General features: G+C 39.5%; 1 protein-coding gene across 2 annotated transcripts in view; it reads right to left on the bottom strand.

Annotated features, from left to right (window-relative positions):
• Positions 1-405: 405 nt before the first annotated feature.
• The window catches only part of LOC112408377 (E3 SUMO-protein ligase RanBP2-like), a 56,242-nt gene continuing 43,524 nt past the window's right edge, over positions 406-13,123 (bottom strand). For both annotated transcript variants that reach the window (XM_024757973.1, XM_024757972.1), the window contains 6 exons: positions 7,956-8,160; positions 7,050-7,151; positions 3,582-3,727; positions 2,399-2,672; positions 1,964-2,280; positions 406-1,593 (listed from right to left, as the gene is read on the bottom strand). In XM_024757973.1, the coding sequence (XP_024613741.1) occupies positions 1,288-1,593; positions 1,964-2,280; positions 2,399-2,672; positions 3,582-3,727; positions 7,050-7,151; positions 7,956-8,160 (1,350 nt within the window). In that variant the 3' untranslated portion in view covers positions 406-1,287. The remainder of the gene's footprint in view (positions 1,594-1,963; positions 2,281-2,398; positions 2,673-3,581; positions 3,728-7,049; positions 7,152-7,955; positions 8,161-13,123) is intronic.

Below are 13,123 nucleotides of genomic sequence, written 5' to 3'. Positions count from 1 at the left end.
CACATGACCCCCGCACTACAGGCGGTCAGCAGGTGCTGTCCCAGGACTGCCTGTATGCAAACCCCAAATGGCGCGACAGCCCCACAGCCTCACTACCCGAAATGAGGCGGCTCCGCTGGAAAGAACCCCGGAGGGCAGAAGGCACCGCCGGCAGTGGTTGGAATACGCAAAACGTGCCCTCCCGGGGTGCTCTGTGGTGCCACACGAGTAAGCTGATGAGAACGTGCCCCCTTTTTCTGTCGAACTTTTGACGTCATTTCCAAGTAAGTTTTCAGTGGATACCCAACTGGAAAACAGTCCTCTCCTTGGGAGCTCTGGAAATTAGGTGGCAGTTTAAGTTTACGGATCTTTATCTCCTTACTTTGGCTCCAGAATGAAAAAACAACTAGATGCACAAGTAATGAATATTTTAAATGTCATGGCTGTTAACAATTGTCACTTTATTTTTGCTACAAAATTCACCAGAAAAAGGTACTGCAACAATCTAGTATAAACCAAATCTTTAACCAAAGAACATGGTATAGACCTTTTTAAAATACTCATACTTTATCACAATAACTGCAAGGAAAAATTCAAGTTCTATCAGAACCAAATGCAGTTTGAGGTAGTAGAAACAGATGACAGGTTTTTTAAAAAGTCTAAATACTCAACTTACTTAAAATGTAAAAATTAATTTAATACCTTGGGAAGAGCACAGGAAGCTACGTAACATTTTAAGGAAAGAAGGTACTCTGTTAGCTATACAGGAGGTGCAAGAATTTATAGAAGAGCACTTTGGTTAAGTCTCTACCCTCTGGCTCTACCCACTCACAAGTGAATCTTTATTCATAAATGAGCACACCAATAGTGAAAATTACCAAATATATTCCAAATCTGAAATAAAAACTATCCAAGTCATGGTCCCTTTATCCAAACAGTAAGTATATCCATGCAGGAAGTCTAATATCTTAGAAGAAACTAAAATTGCATATATCATATTTCTTCAATAGTTTGAGAAGGTCTATTGCTTTTAACAAGATTAGTATTACTCCATTTTAATACAAATATGTCAGGAGTACATAAACACAAGTACACCTGAAATACACCAGTGTTTAAACTTTTATTTCACACCATGCAAGGTCAATTATAACACATTAAAAAGTGACAACAGCTATAAGCTGCAATTTTATATTTATACATTGGAAATGTCCATTTTCAAAAGCTGAACATAATTACCATGTTGTCATAACAGCTAGGCTTCAATTCAACTGTTTATACAGGTAAAATCTACTATGAAAAACAATGATTTTATATCTGTCCACATTCTGTGATGACAATTCTTCGACTAACAGACCCTTCAGGAGAACCAAAGGATTCAATCTTTTTCACAGTATCCATGCCATCTTTAACAAACCCAAATACTACATGCTTAAAGTCCAAATGCTCTGCTTTTTTCAGTGTTATGAAAAATTGAGAATTATTGGTATCCTGGCCTCGATTGGCCATGGATAGTAAGCCAGGTCTGGTATGTTTCACATCAAAATTTTCATCTTCAAATTTATCTCCATAAATAGACCGTCCTCCTGTTCCATCGTGTTTGGTGATATCTCCCCCCTGAAAAAAGATTTCAATTAACAGGAATCCCAAATAAAATGTTACAAATACATACAGAACTAACCACTAAAGGGTAGGTCCTCAACACCCAGATTCTTTGAGAATGCAGTCTGAAAACTAAGAAACACCCACTTGTGAAAGAAGACAAACAATGAAAAGATCTTTTTCCCACCCTTGATTTCCAGCAGGTTCAAGGCATTAAAAATATGAACCGTTTTAGGCTGAAAGTTCTTGTGGGGACAGAAGGTGGGGCTGTGGAAATGCTAAAGAAGTCTAAAGAAAATCATAAGTAAGGAGAAACACCCAAATTCCCCAAGTTGGTGTGCTGCACTTTTCTAGACACCCATTGTGATGTACACTTAAGACTTACTTGGCAAACAAAATCTGGAATCACTCTGTGAAAAATGGAGTTCTTGAAACCAAAGCCCTTCTCTCCAGTGCACAGTGCTCTGAAGTTCTCAGCAGTTTGAGGAACAATGTTTGAAAATAATTCCATGGTTATACGTCCCAGAGGCTCATCATCTGCGCAAACATCAAAAAACACCACAGGATTTGTCTCCTTTGCTCTCAGTTCTTCCTGGGGTTTCAATAAATTCTGTTGACATTCTTCAAATTTTTTCTTAAAACCATCAGCCATTTCTTTAGTTTTAAATCTCACTGCAAGCTGTTCCACTTTGGCTTCTCCATCTATTAAACAACAAACAACACAGTGACCTTTGTGTTATAATAACTGTTATAAATTGTTTTGTTACCAATTTTAGAAAAATCCCCAAACCGGAAAGTAGCATTTGAGTGTAGAGCTCACCAGCATAATCTGAGGCAGTCCAAACTAAAGCATTGTTGGAAACATTCAAGGGTTTCAGTTCCATTGTTTTGGTGATGACATGGTTTGCACACACTTTGAGCACCTGGTCTCTTCTCATCAGGACCCGGTAGTAATTCTTCATCTTGTGCCAGAGGATCTTCATGTCTCCAACCCCACGCTCCTTCCACTGACTGGCCTCTCGATCCCACCTGTAAAGTTTGGCTCTCTCTTTAAATACAATTTCTTCATCTTCTTCTCCAGATTTTACTTCTACCTGTGACAGGACATGAAATTATCTCTAAGATGCTGCTTATAAAATATTCCGTAACAAATTCCAAGATCCAAATTCCTTAAGACACTGGCATGAACAGAATTTGAAAACAGTTAACATCCTAGGGTTACAAATACATCTGATTTGGATGAGGCAGGAAAAATCTGTCATTACACATTTTCCCCTTATGTAACATTCTTCCTCATTTTGGAAACTAAATACATTCTTTTACAAGAGAGGTTTCAAAAAAATGCTTGTTCTTAAATATTATCTACTGATTGAGGTTGAAACTGATAAAAGTAATTTGCCTAAAACAACATTCTTGTCCAGAAAAAGTACAATTTACTTTTTATTGAAAGGACTGTGGCAAATATGAGATTAGATGTTGGTTGGGTTTTTTTCTTTTGCCCCTAGAATTACGTTACTGAAAACAAACATGAAAAAATTAAGTTCTTCCCAAGGATTTCATATAGAATTTACCAAATAACATTTGTATGTAAATTTCTTTAAAAAGACTATTTGAGGGCTTCCCTGGTGGTGCAGTGGTTGAGAGTCCGCCTGCCGATGCAGGGGACACGGGTTCGTGCCCCGGTCCGGGAGGATCCCACATGCCGCAGAGCAGCTGGGCCCCGTAAGCCATGGCTGCTGAGCCTGCGCGTCCGGAGCCTGTGCTCCGCAACGGGAGAGGTCACAGCAGTGAGAGGCCCGCGTACCGCAAAAAAAAAAAAAAAAAAAAAAAAAAAAAAGACTATTTGAACTTAAAGGCTGAACTTCTAATAAAGAGCTTCCATTTGAAACGGTCAATGTTCTGAAAGAAATGCAAACAAGGCCAGCCCTACAAATCAAGCCCATGTCAAGTTTTAAACTTAAAATGTGAAGTTATTAGTAAGGTTTTCACTCTTTAATATTTACCTCTGGTAATGACACTATTGGTTCAAAATGGATATCTTCATTATGAACTACCTCTTCATCACTACCATCTTCATCTTCGCCAACTTTACTGGTTGACTGTGCTCCGAACACAGCTGCTCCAGTATTTGCCCACTGGAAATTTTTATCTGATGAATAAATTAGGATACTTATAAACAGTGGTATCTATTTTAATAAGCTCTTAATCCCAGTTAGATTACTTTATGAATGAATCTAATTTCCAATGATGTAACATACTTCTAATGAAAATGTTTAAACTTGTACTATTCTGGCATATTAAACTCATGTGGTGAGTACACAGGACTTTTAGTAACATTTATGCCTGGATATACAGATAGGGTCTAGGATCGTCTGAGCCTTAGGTCTTCATGATACTGAACTACAGAAGAACTTTCAGTAATGAAGCAGGTTCTTAATTAAAAGTACATACTTTGAAACTCTGAAAACCCAGCTCAGCTCCAAAGGTAGTTCATTTCATAAAACATTCTATCACATGAAAAATATAACTTTTGAACCTAAAAATGTTCTCAAAGAAGCCAAATCTGCTACTTCCATATTAGCTGAAGCAGACTAAACATGTTTATAACTTCTCTACCTCAACTTCCTCCTAAGGTAACTAGAGAGCTGGAGCTTAAACTTCTTGGCCAGGTGGCACTGGCAGCCTTGGGAGAAGCTGACCCCCACTGTCTTCAAGCAATACTAGGCTTAACTTAGTTAAGGGGTGAAAAGGCTTCCCACTCCCACGCAGAGGAACAAAGACTTTTACTCCCCCTCACTGGGAGAAGGTGAAAACTAAAAGCTTCTTCATCCCCATCTCGAATGTGAGGACCCAGGCTGCTAATACATTCCCCACTATCTTAGAGGAAAGAAACCTCTCAACTCTTCATCACTTGCTGACAAAATCACTGCTCTCTAAACCTACATCTGATGCAAAAACTCAGGAGAAGGCAAAAATGTCACGGATCAGTTAAAAACAGCACCCCGAAGAAAGAACAAAATGAGTGTCTAAAGCAGTAACTCCTAAGTGAGGTTTAATGGGGAGAAAAAAACAGGAAAAAAGAAAAAAGAAAAAAATTCTTAAGAAGATACAGCAAAAGAATGCTCTGAAACAAGAAGAGCACAATCTCAGGTTGTGTGGGGGGCTTCCTGAGGACAGTAACCACAGATCTACATGATACACAGGCGTAGGGCTCAAGGAACTCCCAAGCAGAAAAAAATTTTAAATTACCCCAATACCCTGAGAGGTATGGCAGAAAGTCTCAAAATTCCTCTGAAGCAATGGTTCTTAACACTGGGTGCATATTAAAATCACACCAACAGCTTCTATAAAATACCAATGCCTGGGCCGCAGGCCCAGAGAGCCCAACATAACTATCAGGTGTTTCTTTTTTCTTTAAAAAGCTCCCAAGAAATTCTAATATGAAGCCAAGAGTTGAAAACCACTGTTCTAAAGGGACAGGAGAAAGAACTTTTTACAGTAAGAGTATAAAGATGTGCACGTCAGTAATATCAACTTAACAACAACTGTGTTCTAGATAATAGTACCTAGGAAGCTTCCACTCTGAGTCCGGGTTTAATGAAAACATTACAGAATCTCAAGGAAATAAGATAAAACGTCAAATCACGGACAAAGGGGAGCAGCAGATAAACATGTGTTCCTTGCGTTCTCTTAGTTTCCATATGAAATATTACACAAAAGACAGGGAGTGACTGACAGACCTGCCTGTGAAGAGGACTTTCAGAAGACAGGAAAAAAAAGGAACAAAAGAAAACGTGAAACAAAAATAAAATGAACAGATGAAGAAAAAGTAATCACCACAGAAATAACACATAACAGAAAAGGAGGAAAGGATTAAAAAAAAAAAAGACTCCTCGTAGCTTAAAACCAACCAAAACAAAAAGTTTAAGATCAAAAAGGTCCACACAATGCCAGAAATAAGTTTAAAAAACAAAAAAACATTCTGGTGAAACTGATTACCTTAAAAAAAAAATTAAATCCCACAAGCTCTTAATCAAGGAAGGCAAGATGAAATTCTAAAATATTAAAAAAACTTACAGTAGTGTGAAAATTCCCCATGAAAAGCTATGAAATTGATTCCAGGGGAATTTAGTTTCAAAATGCTATTCTGTGCTTACTAGCACAATCTAAATTAAATAAAGCAGGCATTCAACACGCAAGAAAACCAATGATGATTTAAAGGAAAGTAATGACAAAATCTGAAGATAAATAAAAAACATAAACAAAAGAACTGATAAAACCAAAAGCTACTTCTTTGAAAAGACAAAGCACAAATTCCTGTGAGATCTAAGAACAAAACAAGAAATGTAGTTTAAAAAAGAGCTTGGTAAATAATCTCATGGAAAAAGGAGTGAACGTCAGCAAATAATACTCAGGGCGAGCCTCCCACGTGGCATGAGTCTTGCCTACCTCACACTTTATTGTACAGTACTGATGGAGTACTTTGAAAAAGGTATACCAAGTATCAAGCAACCTAACACATCAATTTTTATTTGGCTTTTTATTTGTGGATAATTATACCCACTATACACTGTTGTATCTGTTGACCTATGACCCTGTGACTTCAGGCTACTTATTAATAAATTAAAAATAAAGCAACCTGACATCACTGAAGCTATGAATTCCAACATAACGTAGCATCTGAAGGTAATTTCTAAAAGTTTTATATGTGTTTCCATAAATGACAGGAACTGTTTTTTTTTTTTTTTTTTTGCTGATTGGCTAAACCCAGTGTTAGTGAAACAAGTAAAAATATGTGAGAGGGAATTCTGAATTAGATTAATCATGTAAGTATGTATCTTCAATAAAATTTATTCGACAATTCAAGCACCTTGTTCAATTTAGGTGGTGCTATAATCAGATACATGAAAGCTACCTTAAGAATGAGAAAATATGCTAATTTTTTCAAGCTTCTGAAACAAGGAAAAGGATTATTTTCTACAAATGATACCCAAATGGACCAAAACTAGAAAAAAATCACTGGAAAAGGTGGGAAAGCTCACCAGTTATAAATGAGCACCATCCTTGTATTAAAAAGCACAATCAAGGATATTGCAAAAATAAAAAACTGCAAAATCATCTCCTTAAAAATTACTGATGCACAAATCTTGAAATATTAGTAAATCAAAAGTATAACTAACAGAACAATGTGCCAATCCCAAGGTTATTCCAAAACTGGAGTGACGGTTCTGCATTTCAGGATGGGGAAGACTAGCACCATGAGTTACAATGAATGACGAGAAAATTCTTATGGTTATATTAATAATAGCAAAAATAACAATAAAACAGAAGCCCTTCCTTTATTACAACACTAGACAGCTGGAGGGCAGGGCTGGGGAAACAAATGGCCAGGTGAGTGACAAAGGGCTTGCTCCCCCCAGGTGTGCATATTTCTGTAATACAATCATTAAAACCGCTCCTCCTGATCTTACCTTTGGACCCAAAAGCAAAATCCCCAGAATTACTGGAAGCCAAGTCTGCAAATGACAGCCCTGTGCTACTTCCAAATCCAAATGAAACTGTTTTGCTTTCCACTGGCAAAAGGAAAAGAGCAATTTAATATTTCATTTAATACATGTTGAACATCAAAGCTTTACTCAGGACCCAAAGAGAATGGGGGTAGGACCTGCTGTACTACTGAGAGGGATGGGGTGGGATGGGGTGTGCAACATTTATAATCTGGTTATCTCTCTGAAGAAAACTTATAAAAGACATCCAAGTTCTGAGCTTCTTCATTGTTATCACATTTTCAGGTACTATTCTCAGTGAAGAATATACCAAAAGCATACCCAAAATCATTTTTTAAAAATCAGATGTAGATCTATACTAAATCAGATAGAGAGCTATACAGTTTCTGCTTTACACAATCTAATATAATCTAAAATATTCATTCAAAGGCAGGATTTCAGGAAATATCTAAAGACTTTTTGTATTCTCAATTGTAAAAAATAAGCTCATGAAAGCGAAATATTTCATGCCCCTTTATAAATCTCAAATTTTGTTTTAAGAGTTTCTGGATCTGCATTTAAAAGTCTTATTGGGGGCTTCCCTGGTGGCGCAGTGGTTGGGAGTCCGCCTGCCGATGCAGGGGACGCGAGTTCGTGCCCCGGTCCGGGAAGATCCCACATGCCGCGGAGCGGCTGGGCCCGTGAGCCATGGCCGCTGAGCCTGCGCGTCCGGAGCCTGTGCTCCGCAACGGGAGAGGCCACAACAGTGAGAGGCCCGCGTACCACAAAAAAAAAAAAAAAAAAAAAAAAGTCTTATCGTCTCAAATTCACAGGTGTACCTATGTAGTAATGCATGCCAGAAGGTTTTTATAAACATGTATCAAATTGTACCTTGGCTTGTAGAATCTGCATCATTTTCCTTTCTAGTACATAAATCCACAGGTTTATCGACAGTTTCAGAAGAAATAGGTGGTGAACTAATACATTTGGTAGTAAACTCTGGTTCTTCAGATTTACACAAAAATGGTAGAGTCACTTTACTGCCATCTGTACACACACTGTCAGCCGTGCTAGTTATGTCCTCATTCTGGGATTTCTGCAAAGAGGAAGTAACAAATAACTATGACATTAAGTACTGATTGACAAAAAGGATCACATACCCTATTTTAAAAGAAATTGAGGACTTGGAGTTCTGGACAAAATGGAATAAGCACACTTTTCTCTCTCCCATTCCACCTTTCATCCTACCTCTCCCAGCACCTACAGCTGAATTGGACTGAAACAGATAAAGCGACTAGAAGAAGCCTCTGAAAAGTGGATGAAAGCAGAAGGATTAAAAATCTCAAGACATGGGACTTCCCTGGTGGCGCAGTGGTTAAGAATCCACCTGCCAATGCAGGGGACACGGGTTAGAGCCCTGGTCTGGGAAGATCCCACGTGCCACGGAGCAACTAAGCACATGCACCACAACTACTGAGCCTGTGCTCTGGAGCCCGTGAGACACAACTGCTGAGCCCACATGCCACGACTACTGAGCCCACATGCCACAACTACTGAAGCCCTAGCGCCTAGAGCCTGTGCTCCGCAAGCCACCGCAATGAGAAGCCCGCGCACCACAAGGAAGAGTAGCCCCTGCTCACTGCAACTAGAGAAAGCCCGTGCGCAGCAATAAAGACCCAACACAGCCAAAAAAAAATATATATATATATGTATATATTTATACATGGCCCACTGGTGAGGAGCAATGGCTGAGATGCAGGTGGCAGCCAGGCCTGGTGATGAGACCACGGACAACTTCGCCTCCACGGGCCAGCCCGTCGGGGTCCCCGCACCACAGCCGGAACCCAAGGAGGCGCTGGCCTGAGCCACGTGCCCCCGTGCACACTGCTGGGGCGTGGGGGCACCTCCAGGCCACATGGCCCATCATCCACAGCTGCCTGCCCCCAGCCAATGAGGGCAGTCCCTGCCTCCTGGACACAACCTCCTCCCAAACCCCTGCGGCAACCATGGGTTCCGGAAATGGACTAGGCTGAGCCGACGAGGTCGTGCCTGGGCCCCTTTCCTGACCTGCTTCCTACCTGCCTACAGCGGGTGTCACAACAAGAAAGTACTGAACCTGGAGGAAGAGGGTTTCTGGCCAGAACTGCTGGATGGTGGCAAGAGATTTGAGATTTTCTCTGACTGTCCCCCAGTTTTACAGAAAAAGAAAGCCCCTCACTATGGTAGATGGTCCCCAGGTGTAAAGACTACTGGAGAGACAGGCAAAGTGACCATCTGAAATTCTGGCCTTACCAAATTCACTTTCAATCAAGACACCACAAACTTCCCCCCTCCTAAGAGCCATCTCATTAGAAGATGTATTTATAGTAAACTTCTGTTTTTTACTTAGGAAAAAGAGAAAGAAAAAAGAACAAAAAAGACTCTCAAGACCTGAGGAGTAATCTTGGTGAGAACCCTGTGGGAAATTTTTCCTGCCCCCACCCACTAACCCACATCCCAGGCAGGGTAACAGAGCTGTCCAAAACTGCAGCTGCCGATGGCACAGATGGAAAAGGGTCCAAGAAAAGTCAACTCTCCTTGGCCGAGGGTGGGGAATGTCATGAAATGATCCGTGTGCTGAATGATCAGAAAAACTTTGAAAAGCTGTTCTAACCATGTTCCAAAAAAGGACAAATACTCTTAAGACAAATGAAAAGATAGGTGTCAGGCAAAAAAATATAAAGCACAAAAGAGAATCAAATGGGACTTCACAACTGAAAAATACAATAACAGAAATAAAAAAATTTACAGAATGCTCCATCCAACTGCAGCAGTATACATGTTCCTCTCAAGCACGCGTGAACATTTATGAAGAAAGACCACATTCTAGGCCATAAAACAAACTTCAGCAAGTTCAAGAGAACAGAAACCATACAAAGTATATTCTCAGTCCATAGTGGAATTAAACTAGAAATCACTAACAGAAATATAGCTGAAAAAAAGTCTCCAAATATCTGGAGATTAAACAACACATTTTTAATACACATGTCAAAGTCTCTGGACACATTAAAAATACTAAGAACTAAATAGAAGTGAAACTACAGCTTACCAAAATTTGTGGAATGCCAACAAAAGCAAGGAAGGGGAACTTTGTAGCACTAAATGCATACATTAAAAAGAAGATCTAAAATCGATAAACTTTCACCTTAAAAAACTAGAGAAAGAAGAGCAGTATAAACGGAAGGCACAAAGAACTAAAGAAATAATGAAAAGCAGAGCAGAAATCAATAAAACAGAGAAAAATTAACAAGATAAAAAATGGATTCTTTGAAAAGGTCAATAAAATTTGATAAACCTCTAGTCAAGCTCACCAAGAAAACAAAATAGATGACATAAGTTACTAATATCAGAAATGAAACAGGAGCTATCAACACTGATCCATGGACATTAAACGGGTAATAAATTTCAATGAACTTCACACACTTCACAAACACTGTTATGCCCACAAATTTGATAATGTAGAGGAAATGGACCAACCAATTCCTCAAAAGACACAACCTACCAAAACTGACATAAGAAATAGATCATATGAATGGGCCTACATTTCTTAAAGAAAATGTACCATCAATTAATGGCCTTCCAAAAAAAAATAAGTACTAGGCCCAGACGGTTTCAGTAGTAAATTCTATCAAACATTTAAGAAAGAAATATTACCAATTCCTACACTGTGTTCCAGAAAACAGAAGCAGAGGGAACACTCCCTAACGAAGTACGTGAAGCAAAAACTGAGAGGAGAAAAACAAACATGCTCAGCAACACTCCTCTCAATAATCAACAGAACGAGCAGAAAAAAATTAGCAAGGATAGACTGGACTTGTACAACACAGTATCAACTGATTCGATCTATTTAGAAACCCGTTTTCCCTGCAGAAACAATAAGGAATGAACTGTGGTGCGTCCTCACAAGGGAAGAGCACCCAGTGACAGAAGGAAACACACTAACACTACACACAGTAACTGGGCCAAATCTCAAGGGCATTAGGCTTCTGAGCATAATGAGCGAGTGTAAAAAGCTAGTATCAAAGGTTACACAAAGCATGATTCCATTCATGCTAGTCTGGAAAAGGCAAAAACGTAGAAACAGAAAACAGACCAGCAGTCACCAGAGGTTCCGAGTGGGGGAGGATCTGAACCGAAAGGGACAGCAGGAAGGAATTCTTTGGGCTGTTGGAACGGTTCTGTACACTGCCTGCCTGTGGTAGGGATTACAAGAATCCAGGCATGTGTAAGAACGCACACAAAACACACACACAGGGAAGAGTGAATTTTCCTTACGTAAAATTTAAAAATTAATACAAATGAAAAAAATCATTATTTCTTAATGACTGAAGCACAAGAAGACAGTCCATTCTGTTCGTGTCAAATGATTTAGGCTAACACAGCAGTATTATTCATAATAGCCAAGAAGAAGAAACAACCCAAATGACCATCAACAGATGAACGGGTAAACAAAATGTGGTATGTTCATACACTGGAATATTATTCGGCCATAAAAAGGAACGAAATACAGATAAATGCTACAATGTGGATATACCTCAAAAACTTACTAAGTAAAAGAAGACAGACACAAAGGACCACACATTATTATTTGTTTATATGAAATGTCAGAATAGGCAAATCTACAGAGACAAAGCACATCATTGGTTATTCCGGGCCTAGAGAAGACAGGTGGAGATGGGGAAGGGTGGTGACTGCTAGAGGTTAACAGGGCTTCTTTTTGGGATGATGCAAATGTTCTAAAACTGACTGTGCTAAATATACAAAAACCCACTGAGTTGTACATTTTAAAATGGGTGAATTATATCACAATTAATGTTACCCAAAAAATGTAGGCTAGATTACTTGGGGGAGGGGAGTGCGTAATCCAGCGCCTAATACATTCGCTACCTAAGAGTCCATGAATGAACAACTCTTGTAGACAAATCAAATACCGTATCCCCAATGCTGAGCACAGTGCCAGCTCATACTAAGCACTTACACATACAGTACACTTAGGTGTTTTATGCAAGGGATGCCTATCTGAAGATCTCGCATAGTCCGAGATGAATCTGAGTGTAAAACAGGAAGGGTGCATCCTAAGAGGATGTGTATCTACACCCATTACACAGCACATTCAGCTTTAATGGTTGTTAGTTCTCTGTTTCGTCTCTGTGTATTAAAGGGTACTCTCCAAAATTACAATTCATCTTGGCAATTTTTTTCCAACCCTTATAATGACTTATCACGTTTAATTTCTGTACCAAAGGTATTTCTGAACAGCTCTTAGGACCGCTATTTAGTGAACATTGTAAGAGTGTTACAGAATATTTTACAAAAAGATTTTAAGTTATAACAACGATAACACAATAGTCACTCAAATAAGCCATTTCAACGCCTATAAACAGCACAGTTCACAAAAAACTGACCGAAGATACCAAGTCCTGTGTGCACCACAGGTGGGAAAAGAATAAACAATGTACAATTCAGTCAGTGCATCAGCATAGAGATTATTTTTCAGTGTTCTAAGTTTTGAAAAACATAAATTTTAAATAATTATTTTTAAGTTTTGCACACAAAAGAGTGAGGCCAAATTTAAAATGCATTGTTTCAATTTGCATAACCCAACTTTATATTATGACTGTCCTGTATTTGCTGAATGAAAGACTGGATGCTAAAGCCTCCAGCAGGGAATTCCCTGATGGCGCAGTGGTTAAGAATCTGCCTGCCAATGCAGGGGACAAGGGTTCGAGCCCTGGTCCGGGAAGATCCCACATGCTGCAGAGCAACTAAGCCCGTGCGCCACAACTACTGAGCCTGCGCGCCCAGAGCCCAGGCTCCACAAAGAGAAGCCACCGCAATGAGAAGCCCACGCACCGCAATGAAGAGTAGCCCCCACTCGCTGAAACTAGAGAAAGCCCGTGCGCAGCAATAAAGACCAAACGCAGCCAAAAAAAAATTTTTTAATAAGTTTTTAGGGCTTCCCTGGTGGCGCAGTGGTTGAGAGTCCGCCTGCCTATGCAGGGGGCACGGGTTCGTGCCCC

Source organism: Neophocaena asiaeorientalis, unplaced genomic scaffold (genome assembly GCF_003031525.2).
Source record: "Neophocaena asiaeorientalis asiaeorientalis breed wild unplaced genomic scaffold, Neophocaena_asiaeorientalis_V1.1 scaffold497, whole genome shotgun sequence".
Classification (NCBI taxonomy): Eukaryota; Metazoa; Chordata; class Mammalia; order Artiodactyla; family Phocoenidae; genus Neophocaena; species Neophocaena asiaeorientalis.
Note: the sequence above shows the minus strand (reverse complement) of the source record. Positions and strands in the feature narration are given on the sequence as shown.